A 23,958-nucleotide genomic window follows, 5' to 3' on the forward strand; every position below is an offset into this window, starting at 1 on the left:
GGAGAGGCCACAGCGGTGAGAGGCCCACGTACCGCAAAAAAAACCCAAAAAACAAACAAACAAAAAAACACATTGAGGGACTTCCCTGGTGGTCCAGTGGTAAAGAATCCGCCTTGCAATGCAGGGGACACGGGTTTGATCCCTGGTTGGGGAACTAAGATCCCACATGCCTCGGGGCAACTAACCCCGTGCGCCACAACTACTGAGCTTGTGTGCCTCAACTAGAGAGAAGCCCGCGTGCCGCAACGAAGAGCCCCGTGCACCACGACGAAGGTTCCGCGTGCTGCAAATAAGACCTGATGCAGCCAAAAAACCCCAAAAAAGCAAAACAAAAAAAACCAACAAAAAAACCCCTCCAAAACAAAAAAGAAAACCACATTGAGATACCATTATATGCCTTCAAATCACTATAATTAAAAGAACTCTAGGGCTTCCCTGGTGGCGCGGTGGTTGGGGGTCCGCCTGCCGATGCAGGGGACACGGGTTCGTGCCCCGGTCTGGGAGGATCCCACATGCCGCGGGGCGGCTGGGCCCGTGATCTATGGCCGCTGAGCCTGCGCGTCGGGAGCCTGTGCTCCACAACAAGAGAGGCCACAGCAGTGAGAGGCCCGTGTACCACAAAAAAAAAAAAAAGAACTCTAGAGATTAAGCCAAGTATCAAGTATGTCTATTTCTAACACACACTGGGGACAAGGGAAATGACCACGGGGTAGTACAAACCTCAGTGGACCTACTGCAAACTGAACATTGGGTAGAACTCTATTTAATGCCATTTACTCCCTTGCCCTACATGCTCCTGTCCTAACAAGGGGCCATGATTACTCTTTGGGTCTCAGGTTATCAAAGTCAGCTGGGAGTCTGTGGGCAAATATCCTCCAAATGTTTACATATTTCCTGAGGCTCAATTACCCAAGTTATTAGCCATAGGTCCCATTTGGGAGAAGGCCAGAAGGAATCATTACCATGTTCACTTGCCATGTGTCACCGGGTCCTTCCTCCTGGAGTTCCAGCCTCTTATTTATTTATTTATTTTTTCCTTTTATCTTTTGGCCATGCTGAGCGGCTTTCAGGATCTTAGTTCCCCCACCAGGGATTGAACCCGGGCCACAGCAGTGAAAGCGCCGAGTCCTAACCACTGGACCACCAGGGAATTCCTGCCAGTCTCTTCTTTAGTCAGTGGATTCTGGGCTGGAAAACTGGCTCAGTGTAGAAATAGGCAAGGGGGTGTGGCTTCATCATCATCATCATCATCATCATCCTTGATTTCTTTTTTTTTTCACTTTTTGGCCACACCACAGCGCATGTGAGATCTCTGTTCCCTGACTAGGGATCGAAGCAGTGGAAGTGCGGATCCTCAACCACAGGACCGCCAGAGAAGTCCCATCATTGATTTCTTTTGATGGTTCAATTTGAGTAGCTCTCTTGCTGGCTAAGCAACTGTTTTGCCTGTGGTTATGCCAAGATGTTTCTATCACCATCTCCATAACTCCCTTCTGCTCTGACCCATCGTCGGCTGCCACTTCAACCTTGCTGCTTGCTGTGATAATTGCAAGCCCCTGGCTTCAGGTAGGTAAGTGCTGCCACCTGTTCTCTATTGCTTTGTAGTCTTGCCTGGCCCATTGTTGAGCGAGCCCTTGCAGAGGAGGAAACACTACACTTTTACCCAATTCCCACTACTGCTCTGGAAACCTCTAAGTGTTAAAAGGGACCCCTTGGAGGCCTCCAAGAGGGTTGGGCAGGGGGGGTTGCCTTTCCATTTGGTGTTGATGCACTGCCCCCAGGTGGCCACATCCTGAACTTCATCCTTGTTTGTTCTTGAACGCCGGCAGGCTTTCCAGATTCTGTCCCTGCCGTGGAGACCCTCCAACCTCACCCTGCTGGGAGGCACACCCCCGCCCGCCAGCGTGACCCCGGGCAGGTTACTTAACACTTCTGGGTCTCGGTTAGGTCCTTTCTAAAATGGGGTAATGATAGTGAATTAAATGAAAGGGTGAAATACTACAACTAAATTCCTGGATCAAACTAAGGGTCCAATAAACATTAGCTACGGTACCAGCAAGCTTAGTTCCTTTCTCTCTAAATAGGGAGGCACCTTTGCTGCAACGTGTGAGGTCCAAGTCACCTGCAAATGTTCAGAATCCGTAGTCAATACAAGGTCACCCCCCTTTCAAGACTCCTTGAAAAACGCTCAGCTTGGTTCTTGCTGGCTTGACTCCGACCACAGTTGAATAAAAGGTTAAAAGTTGCTGAGATGATGGGCAGCTTGGCCCAGATCCCTGATACTGAGACAGTCTGTTCAGAAGTCTCTCACCAGGCAATGCCCTCCTGCTCTTAAAGCTGGAAGGACAGGCTTCTCCATGGCTGGGGTCATGGAAATACGGATTGGCCCCCAGCCTCTCCTCCCTGGACCCGTGGTTGGAGTCTTCTTGGTGTAAGACTGCCAGGTGATTTCACAGACATGACATCTGCTCATTGACACAGCTGGTCTGGGAGGAAGCTATTAGTGTCTGGGTCTCAGAGCAGGGGAGTCAGGCTTGGAGGGAAGGGACTGTGAAATCCCAGCCTCACCCAACGCTGGGCTTCATTCCCGATCTGGCACTTCCCGGGCCTCCCTGCCTCCTTGTCAACATGGAGCCCGTTCATGATCGCTGATCGCCAGCCTCGAAGATCAAGAATGGGTACCCTGCCACCACCTCCATCCCTTCCGTCACTGCTGAAGTGATCCCTTCGACCACAAACAAGCAGAAACTTCTCAGGATCTGCTGCCTCTACTTCACAGGAATTAGCCAACCTTGTCCATCTCGAGGACAGAAGAGGCAGCTGGAAGGTCAGGGTGGCAATTGAAGGCCTAGGTGACATGCCATGACCTCAATGTTCCTAATGGGTGATGACCTCCAGCCTTTGGAAACTGCAGGGGCAATGTTGGAGGCAATGTTCAAATATAGCATGAAAGCTACCAGTTTAATTTCTAATTTGGAGAAAGATATGTATGTGTATTCCTAGGCCAGTGTTTTTCTAAGTTATTAAGTGGCTTTAAGTGTCCTACCCCAAATTTTCCTAAGGATGACTGTCTAACTGTCCCAGAGAGACTTTTCTGAGTTGACTCTTAATTTGTTGTGATAAAGATTAAGGAAGAAATTTCGAGGAGGTCAGAGAAGAATGAATCACACCCCCACCTCCTCTCTTGTCTTTAGCAGAAGATGGTATTCAAGGCGGGGGGTTTGGGGCCATTTTGGCGAGTTACTCAGTTTTCCTGGGCCCCTTCCATGTATACATATTATTAAACTTGTGTTTGATTTTCCTTCTGTTAAAAACATATTTTTAATTAATTAATTAATTTTTATTATTGGCTGTGTTGGGTCTTTGTTGATGTGCATGGGCTTCTCCTTGCAGTGGCTTCTCTTGTTGTGGAGCATGGTCTCTAGGAGCGTGGGCTTCAGTAGTTGTGGCACATGGACTCAGTAGTTGTGGCTCGCGGGCTCTGGAGCGCAGGCTCAGTAGTTGTGGCGCATGGGCTTCATTGCTCTGTGGCATGTGGGACCTTCCCAGACCAGGGCTCAAACCCATGTCCCCTGCCTTGGCAGGCGGATTCTTAACCACTGCGCCACCAGGGAAGCCCTAAAAAAATTTTTTAAATACAAAATAAAAATCTACACTATTTAAAAACAAAAGAACAAATCACTTTATATTTTCTAGAAATGTCCTTATTTAAATGTACTGTCACATCAGATATCATGCCAGATGAAGTTTGCTTTGTCTGATTCAACTCAGACCACCTGGCCAGGATCTTGGCTCCAGCAGTGGTAGGACATGGGGAAATTTATTTCATCCCTGCCTCTTAGTGTTAAGCATTCCCAAAGCAGCAGTGTGGTGGCTGACAGGGCAGTGAGGATCACCGCTTCAGCTGCCAGGCTGGCCGGCCACTCGTCCACAGGTTGGGCTGCAAGGAGATATTGAGCCCACGTGGATTCAGACCGGGTGTTACACACACAGGCAGCAAAAGCAAAATCAGCGTGGTGTCAGCAACTTGCATCCTTATAGGATGACCCTGAGCCAGAAGTCTGGGGGACAGATGGCAGGGGCAGTGGGGTGCTCTAGCCAAGCAGTTGTATGGACAGACACAGGGGTATCCTTGTGGAAGATAGGGAGACAGGTGGAAACTAGGGCATGGAGCAGACGTGGCCTCGCAGCAGGCTTCTGAATGGCAGAGAGACAGGTAAGAAAGGGCCTCAGGGCAGCAGCTCCCTAGGCTGCTCACCAGCTGTTGCCCCGAGTTACTGCAGGGCGGTCCAGCAAGACCCAGGTCGGACTGCAGCTGCCGGCACCAGGGCAGAGCCGCTGCCCTGAACTTAGTTTCATCACCTGTAAGATGGTGAATTAGATATTAAGAATATCTAACACAGGTATATATATATATATATTTTTTCAGGTATATATTTTTAAGGTAAAGTTCACATAAAATTTACCATCTTCAAGTATACAATTCAGTGTTTTAGTATATTCACAGAATTGTGCAACCATCACCACTATCTAATTTTGAACATTTTCTTCAAAAAGAAACCCTGCACCCACTCGCTGTCACTCTCCCGTCCCCCCAGCCCCTGGTGACCACTAAGCCGCTTTCTGTCTCCATGGATTTGCCTTTTCCGGTCATTTCATTTAAATGGAATCATACAGTATGTGGCCTTTTGTGTCTGGCTTCTTTCCTTTACCTTAATGTTTTCAAGGCCCATCCAAGTTGTAGTGTGTGTCAGAACTTCACTCCTCTTTATGGCCAAATGATATTACACTGCATGGATATATTATATTTTGTTTACCCATTCATCACTTGAAGGACATTTGGGTTGTTTCCCCTTTTTTGCTATTATGAGTAATGCTGCTATGAACACTCATGTATGAATTTTTTGTGTGAACAAAATTTTTTTTTAATACACAGATATGTAGTTTATTTTTTCCCTTACTCATAATTAGTTCTTAAAAATATTAAGAGTTCAGAAGCCCAGATTTAGCTATGGTTCTATAGGATGTACTGGGAGCCAGAGAATAGATACTGGTTGAAGAGAACATCAGGATACAATCTGGATAAGAATAGATGAATATTTTTTTCTGATAGTAGAAAATTAGTTCCTCTGATATCTGCCACATCAATTGACCTCAAGCCCAACTCTGCTGAAACAGTATAAGACCACAAAACAGCAGATTAAATTCTGTTTTCTTAAAGATTCTGCTTGGAACTACCAAAACCCAGAGGGAAAATATATTTCATTGGGATTAATGGATAATGTCTATTGAATGCAAAAAGTTAAAACTATATTGTGTCTACAGTTGTGAACACTTTAGTCAAGAGAGGATGTAATTTTATTTATAGATTCTTGCTTTGAACTGCATTTAACTTTCTCAAAAGTATCTTTGGGCAATAAAACTTTCTGTGATTTTCTAGAAATAATTTTATTTTTGGTCCTGGCTTTAAGTAAGAAAGGTTATAACATTTAAATTTTTTTATAGAACTAAGAACTAATGTGATAATATAATAAGGCTTAGAGAAGTAAAGTTATAGTATATTAGAAAATGGCAAATATTCTTTAAGAGAACATTTTAACATTTACAATTTTACACTCAAGATCAGATTTTTTATTGAAATAATTATAATGCCAACTCATTTTAAAAATTGATTTTTAAACTTGAAATTTATTGGCACAATTTTTTTATTGTCTACATGTTACTGCTTTATTTTTTTCAGGTTTTAAAAAAAATTTTATTGGAGAATAGTTGATTTAAAATGTGTGCAAATAACTCAATTTCATCTCTTTTTATGGCTGAGTAATATTTCATTGTATATATGTGACACATCTTTTTTTAAAAATTATGGTAATTAGAGCTGTATTTATTTATTTATTTTTGAGTTTTACTTTTATTTTTATTTTTTAACATCTTTATTGGAGTATAATTGCTTTACAGTGGTGTGCTAGTCTCTGCTCTAAAACAAAGTGAATCAGCTATACACACACATACACCCCCATATCGCCTCCCTCCTGCACCTCCCACCCACCCTTCCCATCCCACCCCTCTAGGTGGTCACAAAGCACCGAGCTGATCTCCCTGTGCTATGCGGCTGCTTCCCACTAGCTATCTATTTTACATTTGGTAGTGTATATGTGAACAAATGTTTTTAATTCTCTTGGGTATATACCTAGGAGTGGAATTGTTGGGTCATATGGTAACTCTATGCTTAATTCTTTTGGGAACTGCCAAGCTCTTTTCCACAGCAGCTGAGTATTTTATATTGGTGTGTACTTTTAAAATCATAAAAACCACTCTTAACAGAACCTGGCCCACAATAGTCATCCTTTCATCCATAAATATTCATGGAGCACCTACTATTGCCAAAAACATTGTTGTAGACATAGGAAAATAGTGGTGAGTAATAGAAAGTTGGGATTCATGTGTGTGTGTGTTTATGTATGTGCATATGTGTATGCATGTGTATGTATGTATGTGTTTATATATGTGTATGTACGTGTGTATGAATGTGTGTTTATGTATATGTATGTGTTTATATGAATATGTGTCTGTGTGTATGAATGTATGTGTGTATGTTTGCATGTGTATATGTATGTGTTTATATGAATATGTGTGTGTGTACGTGTGTGTATGTATGTGTGTGTGAGGGGGAGTCAGATGATGATAGGAGTGTTGGGGAAACACTGAAACAGGGAAAGGGACTGGGGAAGTCTGGGTGGGTGGGATCGCTGTTTTTTTTTTTTTAACATCTTTATTGGAGTATAATTGCTTTACAATGGCGTGTTAATTTCTGCTTTATAACAAAGTGAATCAGTTATACATATACATATATTCCCATATCTCTTCCCTCTTGCGTCTCCCTCCCTCCCTCCCTCCCTATCCCACCCTTCTAGGTGGTCACAGAGCACCGAGCTGATCTCCCTGTGCTATGTGGCTGCTTCCCTCTAGCTATCTACTTTACGTCTGGTGGTGTATATGTGGATCGCTGTTTTTAACTGAAAGGTCAGGGAAGGCCTCACTAACAAGGAGGAGGAGGTGAGGGAATGTTGACCTTCCAAGAAAAGGGAACTGCGAAGGCAACAGTCCCGAAGCTGTGCTGAGCCCGAGGACAGTGAGGTGGCCAGCGGGGCTGGGGTGGGGGAATAAAGAGAGTAGCAGGGGATGAGCACAGAAAAGTCACAAGAATTGCATCCTGCAGGGCCCTGGGGCCAAGATGAGAAGTCTGGCCTTCACCCTGAGAGAGAAGAGAGTCACCGGAAGGATTTGAGGCATGTGATGACTGCATCTTCCTTGGGTTCTAACAAGATGGCCCAGCTGCTGCGTTGAGTACAGACCCCGAGGAGACAAGGACGCTGGTCAGGAGACCACGGCGATGGTCCTGGCGGGAGACGGCGGAGATCTGGGCCCGGGCAGCCGTGGAGATGGTGAGGAAGGGTCCGTTCCTGGACAAGTTGTGGAATTAAAGCCAACGGAGTTTGCTGATTAAATGGATGTGAAGTGAAAGGAAAAGAGTAGAAATGACCCCAACAGATTTTGCCCTAAGCAACTGAAAAGAAAGCAGACTGTTATCCACTGTGCTGGGGACAGCTCTGCTTTGCTCCCTGTAGAACCCGAGTGCCTGAACAGTGCCTGGCACGTAGGAGGGCTCAACAAATTGAGTGAATGGAAAGGTGGCAGGGTCCTCAGTAGGGCCTCGGTCCATCTCTATTCTTTAGACCTGCGGTCACCTGACCTGGGGTGATACGCCCCTCCCCCTGATCTTTTCAGATAAAGAATCTTGAGTTTTCGTGGTTGTTTACTAGGTCACTGAGCCTCATGGAGATGGTTGCCAGAATCTCTTAGAAGTGTTGGAAGGAGGGCAGGCTAACTGAATCAATGCACTGCCTTTGTAGAAGCCTGCGCCGTCTGGAGTTTGCTCCCAGGCGAATCTCGTGCTGTTCTCTGCCATCTGATCTACCACCTACCATTTATTGAAATGGTTACTTTGTACCAGGCACTGACTGAGCACTTTATTTAATACTATTATTAGTTTCACTTAATAGTGAGGAAATATGCAAACTGTTTAATTAAGGTTAATTATCTCAACCAAGATCACACATCTAGTAAGTGGTAGATCGGGGACTGAAACCCACGTCTGTGCTTGTACGCACTGCACTTTATCGTCTTCCTGTTCTGGGTGGATGTTCACCTGTCAGGAGTGCTTCCGGGGAACCCCTGCATTCAGACGGCGATCGAACCTTTCCAACCCTGAACTTTAATCCCGGAGATCCATTCTCCAGGTTTTCCCAAAATTTCACCTTTAACTCAACTGGATTTCAAACCCCATCCACCGCTCTTGATTCGAAAGCACGCATCTTTTAATCTGTGCTGTGAATTTCAAATTCTAACCTTTGATCAAGGAACACCATCATCTTCCCTCCCCCTCCCTGGGGGTGAGCGAATCAGTAATCCAGGGAATCCTGCAAGTTTCAGACTCTTGGCCAATTATTGCCTGGGACGTGAGGACTTGTCTACTAGTCCAGGCATATTTGGGTACTTTTAAGGTGGGAGAGGGAACCTTCAGGTGATAAGCTGAACCCTAATTTCTAATGCTCAACATTCATATCCATTCTTACCATTCATTGTAATCTTTCCAACACTTCTCCTCACCAATCTTATTCCATTCTTTCTCCTGACTACCATCTGTTACGGCAGTTACAGAATTCATAAACATGGAAAAGCTGAGCATTTTCCAAATTCTTCATCAAATACTGCCCTAAATTCTAGGTGAAATGCCCTGTAACCATATCTAACTTATAACAGCATAATAAATTGTGAAAAGCAACCTTTGTTGCCTTCTTTAAGAAATCTTAGCCAATCCTTGGCTGCCTGGAAGGCAATTTGAAATAGGTCAGTGTGATAAAAATGTCTGGCACCAGGGCCACTGGACAAGCACCTGAAAGTCTACATGGTGGGTTTTGGTTTAATCAGATGGACCTGTTTGGTGCTCTGTAACCAAAGAATGGTGAGAACCTGGGGAAAAAAACACTACAAAGAATTGAAAGCCTTGTTGAAATATACTAAAATTACTTTTAAAAGATACACTCCGGGGCTTCCCTGGTGGTGCAGTGGTTGGGAATCTGCCTGCCGATGCAAGGCACACAGGTTCGTGCCCCGGTCTGGGAAGATCCCATATGGAGTGGCTAGGCCCGTGAGCCGCGGCCGCTGAGACTGCGCGTCCGGAGCCTGCGCTCCGCAACGGGAGACGCCACACAGTGAGAGGACCGCGTACCGCAAAAAAAAAAAAAAAAAAAAAAGATACACTCCATCTTCCCTCCCAGAGACCACTCCAGGCTCATTCATCTCTACCCTTAGAGCCCTGGGCTAAAGTGAAAGGCTCTTGTTCAGGGAGATGCCAAACATTTTATGATTTTCACCAATCACTTTTAAACCCACTTTTGTTCATTGGAGGCATTTGGCTGTTCCAAAAGGGAAAAACCAGCAACAAGCAAAAAGTTAACAGGGACTCTGAAGAGGGAAAAAAAAAATTGATGAGGATTAAGCTTTGTCCCCTCTCAGGTCCTGGGGCGGGGGGGTAGGACTCATGTTGTGCTGACGAAGTTCCGGGGGCTCCTTCCCAATTCCCTCTCTGTAGTCTTGTTGTCCTGTGAGGCTGTGAGTAGGGTAAGTATTCCGAAGTCCTTGTCTGGACTGAGCAGAGGCCACACCTTCACCTCTCCGGCTCAGCAGTCTTCGTGTTCATCCCAAGTGCCGTCAGCAATGGGTCTCAGGGTAACTTGGGTGGGTCCTGAAAATTCTGTAGGCAAACGGAGCTAAAACTTCTACATGTCACCAGAAGCACTAACGAAACACACACACAGATGGAAGACAGAGGAAATAGAGGAAGCAGAGAGGGATAAGAGGAAGAAGCTATTCATGGGGCATTTAAAACTATAGAAAATTCCCTGTAGAACAGCTAAGACACTGGTACCACAGCGTCTGTTGAGCATTACTTAAAGAGGTAATCAACAGAGCCACTGACGCTCCACATGAATGAAATGGAAAGTGACTTGTATAACACAAAGTTTGTTTATATATGTACCCCAAAATATATTCAAATCAGACCACACAGATAAACTGGGTGGCTAAGTGATGATGTTATAAAAGATAATCCATGTAAGGATTCAGAGTCAATTAGTCTGGGCGCCTGTTACGATGTAATTCACTTAAAAATACTGCTGTATTGTCGGTGGGATATTTTTCAAGGTAAGCTTTACATCAGACTGGTCAGTGAACAAGGTGGCTGCCATCCAATCTGCTTGCACTCCAGTGACAAGCTCTTTTGCAATGCAGCAGATTTTGATTAGGACGCTGCATATGCAAAGATGGGTTTTTTTAATTGGTGAAACCAGTGTCTTGTCATGAGAGGCTCTCACAGACAGAATTAAAGGCATTCCAGACTAGGCAGAGCACCTTATGCAGGATGTAAGAATCCATGAAATCTTCAGCCGGTAGAGACCGTGGTTGAGGCCTGCTTCCTAGCTGGTCTGGCGCACTTGCTGACTTAGGAGTATTACAAAATCTTACCTTAAGAATATTGTTGCTTCTACCTCAAGTGTTTAAACCTTTTAGACAGGGTGTGGTCAGAAGATCTAAAAGGAGAGAACTGGGACCTCATGCAGCTTACAGAATAGGATGTCCCAACTGTTTTTGTGCCGGCTTTGCTAAAACATCAAATTCGGATTGATGTTTTATGTGTAAGGCGGGATGCTAAACATGGGCACTCCAGTCTGACAGCAAGATTTAAAGAAGTAGCTCTCTCAACCAGATCAGACCGGTCACCCTATCTACCAAAGGCAACAGGGTTGGTGACCTTTGAAAACACTCCCAATTGGGTGAGGGTGAAAGGCTCTTCTAGGAGTCATTTCTGATGAATTCTCTTACGGGGGGAACGTCTGTGAAAACCACAAGCTGTAAGCAATGCTTAGGCTTGGACTAAAGCTCTGTACCTACTGAGAGCTCAAAAAGTATACATGAATGAGAGATCAGGGGTGATGGTGGTTTATGGAGACAGTGGGGCCACACCCACTGTCTACAAAGGAAACAAGGTACAGACTAGGTTCTTGGTGGTTCCTAAAGTATTAGTGAAGACCTCAGACTAACACTCATCAGTCGAGGTCTGAGGAGAGCAGCCTCCGGAGAGTGTGCGCACGTGTGGCCCGCAGGGTTTCAGGTCACATGCGCACATCCATCCGTGCACAGTCTGCACACCAAGGACAGCTATCAGGGACACAGAGTCATGCTGAAGGGTTTCTTTTTGATTGAACCATCTCTTTTACTAGTTGCTGTAAAGTTCAACTGACTTTGTAAAACCTGAGAACTTGAGGGGAGCATCACGCTTTGTAATTTGAGGAGGCCAGTCAAGGCACTACCCACCTGATAGCAACTGGCTAAAATGTCATGTGGATTTGAGGTTCTGGACCAGCCTCTCTGAGAGATGAATACTCTTTCATACTTGAACCTGCTAACCAAGTTAGCAAGGCTTGCTGCAGGGTTCCTTAAATCAGGAACTTCCCAAGCTCATGTATTTATTTACAGAACAATTATTTGACAGAGATGGGTTGAAAACTAGAAGAACCAAGAGTACTAGTCAGAAACAAAGACAAAGCATTTCTTGAGCATGGTTGAAGCTGATGGCATAGGAATTGCATTTCTACACTATTCTGAAAAACAAAGTAACCTAAATTTGGCTTTGTAATACTGTGATGAACTTATTCAGATTAAGGCCATGTTTAAAGCCACAGAATTTCACAACATTGTCACAAATGACCAGAAAAGTCTGCAAATTCCCTGGCGGTCCAGTGGTTAGGACTTGGCACTTTCACTGCCAGGGCTCAGGTTCAGTCCCTATTTGGGGAACTAAGATCCCACGAGCTGTGCAGCATGCCCTCCCCCCCCCACCAAATAGATAAAATAAGCATGGAAAAGCAAGACCTTTGTGCCAGACATCACAACTTCAGCATATAATTCTGGGAAAATTTCATTTTTACTTATTCCTGCACATGAAATCAATTTTGCATGTGCCTCCAAAACTGTGCCTGCAAATAAGGGAGAAACGGCAGACCTCGCATATATGAACACTGATGTGGGGCTCTTTGCTACAAAACTGATACATGTGTCAAAGAGCCTTCAGCACCCACTTGGATAGTTTGTTACACACTGCTGTTTCACAGGGCTGTACTGATCATCAGACTCCAGTTACAGCAGACTTTCCTATTCTTTACCAGACACCTTCAGTGGCAGGGACCTCATTCAGAAGAGCCCTCTTCACCGAGCACCTCCTTCCACTATCTTTCCTCTTGACCACCTTTCCTCCCAAGAGCCATGGAGTAAAATACACAAGGGAAATGGAATACTTGCTGTGAGGGGCCGTCAAGAGAACTCTTTAAACTCCTTACCTGTTTTTTGTTTTTAACTGTGGCCCACAGACCAGAAAAAATACAACAGGGTTAGTATTATAAAATCTCTTTGTACATTATCGAAATTCAAATTGAATGGGATGGATGGATTTTTGTGTTGCTTCTGTTATTCTAATGACGTAATCCGCTATCCTAAACTACATTTCTTTGTGGGTCACAGGGAGAGGGACCTTCTCTTCTATTGCCTGAGTCTAATTATAAATGAAATAATCTACTGCGTAACAAACCTAGCTCCAACTCTGTGGGTTAAAAAAGAAAACAAACAAAAGACCAATACAATCTAAATACAAATCCAAATATTTCACTGTAGCCAATCACAGAAATTGTATCTTATGACAATGGCCATAAAAGCACAGGCATTTCTATTTGTTCAAAAGAGCGGAAGTATTTTAGAAAACTAAAGGAACGAAAAACAATCTGAGAAAGTCATGCGGTAGGTTCTACTATTTGAAATTCCAAAATTCCATTGTTCTCCATGATTAACTATCCAGGAGTGGGAAGCCCACAAACCCCTACACAGTTACAGTTTAGCAGGAATTACTGATACTTTGGGATTCTTAAGACACAGCATATTCTAGTCCATAAATTATACAGAAATAGAAACAAATACAGTTTCAAACATTCCCTGTAGGTCTTCCCCTTCACTAGCTTTTTTTTTTTTTGGGTGGGGTGGGGGGGTGGTTTCTCTGTGAGTCATGACATTAAACTTCTTCCAGAACACCTTGAGCAGATTTAAATTATTTCCTCACAGTAAGTGAAGAGAAGCACTGCAGAACACTTAACAAACGTACAGCCTAGACACTCAAAACTCAACAAAACAAAAACCTCTCAAAACTCAGGGTCTGGTCCTTAGAAAGGTGAAGCTGTAGCCAAAATAAACAATGGTATAGTGATTCTCTCTCCTCTACATCACCGTCTTTGCAATTATTTTTATTCAATAATCCCAGTAATATGATGTTAATTCAGAAACTAAAGAAAAAGGACACAAGAATTTGAAGGGCTTAAATATATTTTTTATATTGATAATCTGTGTCTTTCTACCCTAATACATTATTATTGATTACATACAGGATGAGGTGAGGTATTTGTAAAATATCTGGTAAAAAATGATTAATATACAGTATTCTGAGATGGAATCTTATAAACCTTTAGGTCTTCTGAAGTGTCAAACTGATCATCTCAATAAAACTGCCCTGACTGGACTTACAGCTGTTCCCTCAAACCACGTTAAAAAAGGAAGGATCTTACATTTTCCCAGAACGTGTGCAGTAAAGGGAAAGCAAAGAATTGGCAATTTCTATCTCTCACATCCGAAGTAATGCGTTCACACAAAATCAGGACCTTCAAGTCTAGCATGAAACAAACAAACAAAACCCCCCCCCCCCCCCACAACCACAGACAAACCAAAAGACTAGATTAGAGATATACAATCTCTGAATGATGGTTAGGCTAATTCACCAACACCAAAGAAATCCAAGTGGTCAACAGTCTTGAAAATGCTTTATTGAAATGTGTGACGTATGTGCAGAAGATGTGTGTGAAAAGACCACAGCTTGAAAACTGGTTTTTGAAACGTCTCAACAACCAACTGAAAAAAAAAAAAAAAATCCTACTGGACTGGACTTCTAGCATAACCAGAAGCCTGGTGTAAAATTTTCCTTTAAAACATTTTCCATCACAGAAACTAAAGAAAACAGAGCTAGGATACTTGGAAATCGTTGGAGTTTGAAGTTTCAGAGAAGGAGAAGCAACAGTTTTTTAGAAATGTGGGGTGACATCTTTTTTGGATACATCTGGATGAGCATGGACTTCACAGTTCTCGGGAAAACACCGGAGGGTGCTTGAGTCTGTATGCTTGTGTTGAAGAAACAGAGAAACACAGACGGGGAAGGAAAGGACTACAGCGGAAGAGGGGAGACGGAGGAAAGGGCTCAGAGGAGAGAGCACTGGAACAAGACATGATTAGGTTAAGTCTAGTTATAAATTTATCAGAAGCTGTGCGCACCTTTTTTAAAAGTCCTAAATTTACATTCCAAAAACTGCCCCCCAACCCCAAACCCACTGTCCCTGCCTTGGAGCTATTGTGAAAAGTCTATGCACAAAAACTGAAACAGAAAATAAAAAATATCCCGGCCCCTCCAAACCCCAAAACAAACCCAAAAGAGTTGTACATTTTTTTTTTTTACACATAGGATTAATAATATAGGCATATAGGTGGCATGATTCAATTAAAAGGCTTTGCTTTTTATGCTGAAAAAAACCCAATAAATAAAAGGTGCTAAAGTTAGCATTAAGAATTTGGTTGTAATATATTGACAAAGTCTGGGAAGGCAAATCCTCAAAGCTCCCCTGATACTGATCTGTCTCAGCAAACTATGAAGCAAATACATAAATAATGCAAAGTATGATTGAGAATGTGAGATTTTCAAAAACAAAGACAACATAATTCAGGTTAACTTTGTTGAACAGTGAATAAATGAAATTCATCTACACCTGAATAAAACATATTTAACAATTGAAAAAAAATTTAAACAACCACAGAAAGTAAAAAGTTTAAACAAGTAGAACAGGATTTGTTTTCAGGGCACACAGACGCCTGCAGCAGATTCCCACAGTAGCTGTACTGGTGTGTCTTCTATGGATGAGTTAGACAGGCTGAGCTCCACACGGTAAGATGACTAACAGGGCGACAGGACAGTCACACAGGGCGGAGCGCGACACCGGCTACGACCCCAGGTTCCACTGCAGAGCTGGCTTGTGCGTAGAGGCACACAAAGAAAGGTGATTCAGGCAGACATTATTCAAAAGCTACTTTGTCAAGTAACCCTTTTGTTGCGTAACCATTGAATAATGTTTGGGAAAGCTTTGGGCTTTTATTTTTAAGTTTTACTCCTTGTATTTAAGTTTTTTAAATAACAAGGTCACTAAAACTCATGCACGCTGCAAAAAACCTCATGCAGTAGTTAAGGTAAACCATCCAAGCAGTTTTTATTCATTAATATTCATAAATACACACAGCAGCTTCATTAGAGATTTCAATTTTCCTCTTCAGTTTGAATGTGGAGTATTAGGAGAGCCTTTTGCATGTCAAGGTACAGGAAGCAGAGATCACCCCTGCACTGCTACCTACATTTACCTGCTAGAAGTAAAAATTAGTTAAGTGGAAATGATTATCATATATATCTTCTCTCTTCCTGTTGAATGTACACAATGTAACAGAGTGACAGACCTGAAATTACAATCACCAAACAAACCCAAGATAGCTGTTGTCCACTTTCATTGGCAAATACAGCACAGAGGACATTGTCTGCGAATTGGGATGTCATCAAAGAGGAGGTGGTGGAGGCTCATTTCCTTTATTACTCTCTTTTAAATTTAGGTTTTCTAAAGCAACATCTAAAGGCATAATATCTACACAGCCCATAGCACCAAAATCTGCCATCTCCCCCCGTTCATCCTCGTCTGAGGACGAGCTCTCTTCACGAACTAAAGTGGACAGAAGGAGCTCTTGGACAAACAGGCTGCGGTCTGCGCGCTCACTTTCCATGGACTGGCGCTCTGTTTCAGACATTTTAGGATCATTCAACCTGTGTAAATTAAAAAGAAAAGAGCTTATTGGTAAAGAGTCAATGAACAATGTCGTGGTCAACTTCTACAATGTCCTACTCTGTACAAGCTTCACAGGCGGCAAAACTCGGAATCTGAGACGTATTAATGGAACACCTTGCTCTAATTTACCTCGTTAATTATGTTGAGATGAATTCCCCACACTTGTAACAGCAATACTGTTACCCCGAGGTGCAAGTCTATGCTTTAATTAGATTCAATGAGAAAAAATACATTTATACTTCTCATACTCCCTTTAGAGAAAACTGTGGTGAAAAATTTCCTAAGGAAAACAAAATTTCTACCAGATTAGATACTTGGGGAAGTAGTGATTTCCCCAACCAAAATTTTACCAGTGGGTAGTAAAAAGAGGAAAAGTACCAACCCTGGTCACAAAAACAAAATGTGCAGTGATTAGAACAGTCAACCGAAAAAAATCCTACAAGTTCTCTTGGCTTTTCTCTATTATTTCCATCTAATTCTTCCTGAAATGACGATATGTCCAGAAGACTGAGAGGGCAAACACACACACTCACACACACGCACGCACGAGCATGTGCGCACCTACGCTTCTACCAAGGACTGTGTAACAGGTCTGACCCAAGGTTTAACGGCCCAGTATGCTCACCTGACAACAGGCACTTATGAGACCTGTGTCATGTTGGGAAACCTGGTTCGTTTGCACAGAGACTGGACGGCTGTCAAGAGCTGAATTTTTATTACTAACCTGTTAAGTGACTTATGCAAAATTCTGCTTAGTTTCAGTGCTAATTTTATTTCTCTACATTTTTAGTGGCAAAGAAAGAAAGGGAAGCTGGTTGGAGCACTGGGATCAAGAAAAGTAACAAACAGGGAGAAGATGGTGACAGTGAAAGGAGGTTCAGTAGGCACGCGTGACAGGTGCTCCTCCCGGCGAAGCCAGGTGCACCTGGAGCCCACGCTCGTCTACACCCCGCACCTGTTCCCTGCTGTCCCACCGACGCTGGAAGGCACGGGGGCATCCCAAAGCAGCCATGGAGGAGGCATACTGGGCACTCACCATGGGCTCTGCTCTAAGGGCTTTTTGTATGGATTATCTCTTTTAACTCCTACGAGTTAGGTCTCATTATTATCAACTTATAGGCAGAAGAAACAGAAGAGGTTAAGTGACGTGCTCAAAAATCTCACAGCCATCAAGTTCAAAACCACTCAATGATTAGATCCATGGCTTAGAAAACAAAAGATCTAAATTTAAGAACTGAAAGAACACAAAAGGATCTGGAAGGTAACTACATAAAAGCCATTAAATCCACATTGAAAGGAAATGACTGATGACATTTATGATTAAAACCAAATTAAGAATGTAAGACAGTATCTAATGAAACAGGAGATTGAGCAATAGGCTACATATTCTCAATCAAAAACTCTGAAAGTGCTAAGAAGTGAAGTACATTCCACATCCTTAGTTTTGGAAAAGGCCTTAAAAAGAAAAACAAACTAAAGTCAAACCTATTAGAAAGAGAAAGGATGCATAGAAAACTACCTACACAGCAAGCAGGCAAACTAGAAACATACAGGCTGAGGCCCCCAAACCTTCGGAGAGCATGTAATTCTAGTATTACTGTTTTCATTTTTAGGAAATAACTGAGAAAATGTTTCACTCCTGAGGGGGGTAGATAAAATCGGTACTAGGACTAGACGTCTTGATGGCCAAACTTCATTTGGGATCTAGAAGTAACTGCAAAGCTTGTAAGGAGCTTCAAACCGGAGTTAGCCAAACTAGTTGGCTCCATTACCAAGAGACTGGAATCTGACATAGGCACTTACACAACTGCTTTCTAAAAGGTCAACCATTTTTGGATCCCAAAGAAACTGTGTCCCACCATCAGTTCCAAGGCAACAGGAACAGGAATTGCCCCTGGTCAAAGAGACCAAAGACGAGGCTGGAGCCCCACACATATCACATGACAGCTGTGTGGCCAGGGACAGGGATTTCCCCTTGGAAACATCGCAGGCCCTCTCCCAGCCTTGAAGATTCTCAGCACACATGTTAATGTATTTGAAGTTCTGAGACGCCCAAGAGTAAATAAACTATTTGTTAGTTAGTTTTGCCCAAACTTATTCATCAGGAAAAAAACGAACATAAATAACTATTTATATTTCTTAGAATATATAAAGTTCCAGGGAATATTTTTTGGGAAATATTGCCTTAGGTAAACTATATGAGTCAGGATCTAATGACACAATGAAAGATGTAGAAAGTGGTCTACAAATTGCAAGGTACTATGCAACTAACTATCAGATGACAGAAGGGGGGCCTTCCAGAAGCTACAACCAGAATCCAAGGGAAGCACTCAGAGGCCACCCATACTGTGCCCTGGTTGCTGGCTGTCTGGTCTAGAATAACTACATAGAGAAAAGTCCCAGATCAAGCTCACTGAGTCTGGAGCTCAAAAAACAAAAACAAAAAACCAGAGTGGAACAAAGGTGGGAAGATGTATTTTCCAAAGGGCAGTGGGGCAAGACATTCATTCCACCCCCCAGGCCAGCGAACCCTCAGCAGACACACACACTGGTAGGGCTCCTTTCTGAGGCAGGTACCTAGATCTGTGGCTCTGTGCTTTCTCTACGTTGAAGCCACATTTTCTGGTGATAATCAATCAGGCACAGTTACTCACTTTGCAGAGATAATACAAAGGTAAAATTTCCACTTGAAACTTCCTCCTTAGATCCATACCAAATGATAATAAGTACCATTAACTGGCTTTTATTACACGCCAGATACTGAGCCAGACCATACACATACCTGTACTCCATTTCATCCTCAAAACAATTCTCATTCTAATGCGGCAGAACTCATGGGATATTATAAAACTGAGGTCTGGAGAAGTGAAGTGACTTGCCTAAGGTCCAAACTAGTAAAAGCTGGGGCTCTTGACAGGGGTCCTATTTGCAGAGATGTGCAAACAGTTTTTATTCTGCATCAACAATATGTTATTTACAACTATACACATGTGCCACTGTACTAACAGAGATGTTTAAAAGTATGAGATAAAAGAAATACACACAGAAATAGTGTTTTCTTCTAACATCTAGTTGCCACACACATTACTTTTTGGAGATAAATGATATATTACACTAATTTTCTTCTTCGTGTCACAGTTTTTAACTTTATATTCCTCTCTATTCCATTAAAAGTCCAAATTAGTCCAGGTTCTTTATCTGCTGAGCCTACTCATTACTGCTCTTTCTAAAATTCTTTATTTTTAAAAGTCACATAAAATGCCTACGAGGTCTCAGCAGAGGAACATATTTGGTTGCTAATGGTAGTTTTCAGAAGCAAATAAGAACTCTATTCCATCCAGCAGAGCCCTTTACTGTGTGTACTAAGAATTTTTTACACTGTGGTGAACCATTTTTTTTAAATAGTTATTTTGTGTACGCTAACCACAAAAATTTAAATTCCACTTCTTTAGAAAGTGTCAGGAGAAAACCACCACATTATAAAATCTTCTCTTGTACTTTTGGATATTTCACAGCAGACTGAAACTGGCAATAAAAAGACAGCAAAGTTAATTATGACAATAAATGTACCTAGTATGTCCCATATATGTAATGACATGATGTTTACATTTTATGGGCAACATGGGAAAAGAAATTCATATCAGATGATGACACACCGTCAGAACAAGACCATCAGCATTCCTAGTTTATCTAAAATAAACTATTTTTCATATTTTTAAGGAAATACTGAATATACAGTTTTGATTAGAGATCTGTGAGTTTTAATCGTTTGATCAAAGGCCGAGTCTTTAAGAACACATATAAGCACAAAAGAGAAAAGGTCATCTCAGGCTGCGCGGTGCTAATAAAATACTACTTCTCAAAGTTACATTAATAAATGAACTACCTTGTTAAAAGAAACTGGGAATTCTGGATAGTTTGCTGACTGCTTTCTGTGTTAGCTGTGTTGGTTGTTGCTGTGGATTGTGTGATTGTAGTGGTGACACTGCTTGTGTTAGTACGTCGGGTTGCGTTGCGTGCAGTCTCCAGTTGTTGCCGTGCTGCCTGGGCGTGCTGCCGTTCTAGCTGCAGCTGCATCTGCAGTTGTTGTAACTGAGAAGCTGAAGGGCCAGAGGAATTAAGCTGTCCTCCTGCAGAACGTCTCACTCCTGATAACTGGGATAAAAGCTCTGCCAATGGAAATGAAGACATTAATGTCTACTTCAATATGAGGAAAACAAAATGCTACAGATCATTCTTTTACCAGAGGAACATTAAAAATGATCGTCAACAGGAAGGTAACCTGTGGCACCACACAGTTCCAGCTTGGAGCTTAATACCTTTTAGGATGCCTCCTAGAGGCAAGAGTTGTGTATGTGTTGTGTATGGGAAATGCAAATACATATGAATACTAGCTCACATACAATTATTCTTAAGCAAAACATAGCAAATTGTTTTTTAAGTTGTCTGCATAATGGGCTGATTCAGTTACACTTTCTCTTAGTATCTTAGTAGGCTAAGGTGGCTCATCTGCTGGTCCAAACACAACACAAACCCTCTCAACGTGAGCCCCATGAAGGCACGGATCAAGTCTACTGTTTACGATATGCCTGGTTCTTAGAACAGCACCTGACACATAGTAGGCACTCAAACATTTATTTAATGATTGAATGACTCTCAGAATTAAATCCAAGAGACCTGCATCATTTCTAACTGTGACGGTTGTACACTTGCCTCTGCCTTCTTTCTCTGGAACCTTCTGGTACTGCTGTTTGAGAGCCCCAGAACACCACTGCAGTGAGGACCACCGGTGATGCCCAGTGAAGCTGATTAGCTCCTGACTGTACAGCCTATTTAGACGCTCTTGTTTGGACAAGGCTGTGCTCATCAGAAGCCAGGTGGCTCTCTGTCCCTGCCTTGTCATCTAAGTGAGGTGCAGTAGTTGCCTTCTCCCACGTGGAGGGTCTATCTGGCTTACATGGATTTGATGATTGCCCTTTCAACACTACTAGGCTGGCGAAGCTCTTCACCATTAAAATTCGTTTCCAGGGCAATTTCTGCCGTATTGCTCACTGCTGTTTTATTCCAGGGGCTCTTAACACCATTCTTTCACATAGTCCATCACTAACATAAACTAATTTTCACTGACAGAAAAAAACTGAATGGAGAAAGTGTCTCAACTGTGAATTTTGCCCCCAGAAATCACATTAACTTTTAGAGCCTGCTACCAAAGACAGCAGGTAAATATCCTTTTAGATGAAGAAGTATTTTTTAAAATTCCCAAAACTCAGTTTTTTGGGGCTTACTGCACATCCAAATGCCCAAAGCACATTTGAAATTAAGATTTTACACTGGCTTCCCTGGTGGCGCAGTGGTTAAGAATCCGCCTGCCAATGCAGGGGACACGGGTTTGAGCCCTGGTCTGGGAAGATCCCACATGCCGCGGAGCAACTAAGCCCGTTCACCACAACTACTGAGCCTGTGCTCTAGAGCCCGCGAGCCACAACTACTGAAGCCAACGTGACACAACTACTGAAGCCCGCGCACCTAGAGCCCATGCTTGACAACAAGAGAAGCCACTGAAAGGAGAAGCCTTGAGGTGACAAGCACCTCAACGAAGAGTAGCCCCTGCTCGCCGCAACTAGAGAAAGCCCGTGCACAGCAAGGAAGACCCAACGCAGCCAAAAATAAATAAATAAATCTATTTTAAAAAAAAGTTAAAAGAAACGATTTTACACTGAATACCTCACATTTTCAGGAAGATTTTATGAATAACACTGTTCCTACTTTCGATGACGGATGTATACTCAGCTGCATTTCAGGTATGCGTTCCACTGTACGTACACATTTCGGACTTGTACAGGCTCCCTGGACTCTTACTGCCTGCCAGTGCTTACTGTGTCTTTCAGGGTCTCAGCCTACAGTGACTTCTGACATTTTGACTGTCAAACCTTGTGTTTTGCTGCTGGCTTCCCAGGTTGGCCGTGCATGAGACCGGTGACTTGGCTATGAACTACATGTTCAAATGTTGTTGTTTCTTTTAAATAATTTTTTCCTATTTATTTATTTATGGCTGCATTGGGTGTTTGTTGTTGTGCGCGGGCTTTCTCTAGTTGCGTCAAGCTGGGGCTACTCCTCACTGCGGTGCGTGGGCTTCTCATTGCAGTGGCTTCTCTTGTTGTGGAGCACGGGCTCTAAGCACTCGGGCTTCAGTAGTTGTGGCTCGTGGGTCAGTAGTTGCGGCACACGGGCTTAGTTGCTCCGTGGCATGCGGGATCTTCCCGGACCAGGGCTCAAACCTGTGTCCCCCAGCGCCACCAGGGAAGCCCCAAATGTTTTTTTTTTTTTTAAGTAACAAATTTATTTATTTTTGGCTGTGTTGGTTTTTCGTTGCTGCACACGGGTTTTCTCTGGTTGTGGCGAGCGGGGGCTACTCTTCGTTGTGGTGTGTGGGCTTCTTACTGCGGTGGCTTCTCTTGTGGAGCACGGGCTCTAGGCGCATGGGCTTCAGTAGTTGTGGCACGTGGGCTCAGCAGTTGTGGCTCGCGGGCTCTAGAGCGCAGGCTCAGTAGTTGTGGCGCACGGGCTTAGTTTCTCTGCGGCATGTGGGATCTTCCCAGACCAGGGCTCGAACCCGTGTCCCCTGCATTGGCAGGTGGATTGTTCTTTTTTTTTTTTTGCGGTACGCGGGCCTCTCACCGCTGTGGCCTCTCCCGTTGCGGAGCGCAGGCTCCGGATGCGCAGGCTTAGCGACCACGGCCAGCCGCTCTGTGGCATGTGGGATCCTCCCGGACCGGGGCATGAACCCGTGTCCCCTGCATCGGCAGGCGGACTCTCAACCACTGCGCCATCAGGGAAGTCCGGCAGGTGGATTCTTAACCACTGCGCCACCATGGAAGCCCCCAAATGTTTTTTAAAGTAAGATTTTCCCAAGCTATTAAAACACGAATGTTTCACAATAATATAGTTCTCAAATCAAGGCAAGGACAAGACACTCCTACTTGACTTTCTTCCATGAGAAGAGCTTAATTCTTTAGTCCTGTCAATTAATTTTCTTATCTGTGTGCTTGTGGAGGCTGAGCCATGAAATTCTGCAGGTCTTTCAACTCTGACATCTTCTATGACTTTCTTGGGTTTCACTGGAGGCCACAAATAGAACACTGACTGTTCCTTATTCTCTTATACCTCTAAGTACTTAAAGAAATGCCAAAATAATATGAACTACTTTATGTGGTCTACTTTAAACATATTTTATACTTATAAAATTTAGAGGAATTTTGTAAAGGAACATGTGGCGTGTGATAAGAGACTAAGAATACAAATCCTACCAAAAATTTTTCAAGGGAGCTCCACCATCCCCAGCCATTTCCTTTATTAATGTGAAACTAACTTACCAGCTATAGGATCCATGGCTTCCCTATTGCTTGGAGAATATGAACTCTGAGAAGAAGAAAGTCCACCAGTAGAACTGCTAGTAAAGTGCATGTTTGATCTACGTGCACGAGGACCTCCCAATCCCCGGCCAGGGTGAAACATTCTACGTACATGTCGAACGCCACTCGATTCATCATAACTCCAAAGTTAAGGAAAAAACTGAAGTATTTCAGAGAAAGAAAAAAAAAAAATCACTCGAGTCCTTGCAAGATAGACATGCAGATTTCCCAAATGATAAGCATTTTAAAATAGCACATTTCATTTAGAATACAAATGGTACAACTATATCTATGAGGGCTATTAACTCTAAAAAAAGACACTCAAATATAAAGCAACATGTGAGTATGTGTATACTGTGTGTGTATGTTGTGCATGTGTGTGTGTTTTCAAAGAGAAAAAAGTTTCTCCAGGTGGGAAGAAGTTCCCTCCTAACACTGCCAAACGAGGTGAGAGGCAC

The 23,958-nt window shown here is 43.1% G+C and overlaps 1 protein-coding gene across 1 annotated transcript; it reads right to left on the minus strand.

Annotated features, from left to right (window-relative positions):
* Positions 1-13,872: 13,872 nt before the first annotated feature.
* Positions 13,873-23,641, minus strand: KCMF1 (potassium channel modulatory factor 1). Its single transcript, XM_079941502.1, has 3 exons — positions 23,462-23,641; positions 19,975-20,257; positions 13,873-16,066 (listed from the first exon to the last, which is right to left on the minus strand). The coding sequence occupies exons 1-3, from the start codon at positions 23,601-23,603 to the stop codon at positions 15,805-15,807; spliced, it is 687 nt and encodes a 228-aa protein (XP_079797628.1). The 5' UTR covers positions 23,604-23,641; the 3' UTR covers positions 13,873-15,804.
* Between the last annotated feature and the right edge of the window lie 317 nt (positions 23,642-23,958).

The sequence above is a fragment of the Stenella coeruleoalba genome (assembly GCF_951394435.1).
Source record: "Stenella coeruleoalba genome assembly, chromosome: 13".
Classification (NCBI taxonomy): Eukaryota; Metazoa; Chordata; class Mammalia; order Artiodactyla; family Delphinidae; genus Stenella; species Stenella coeruleoalba.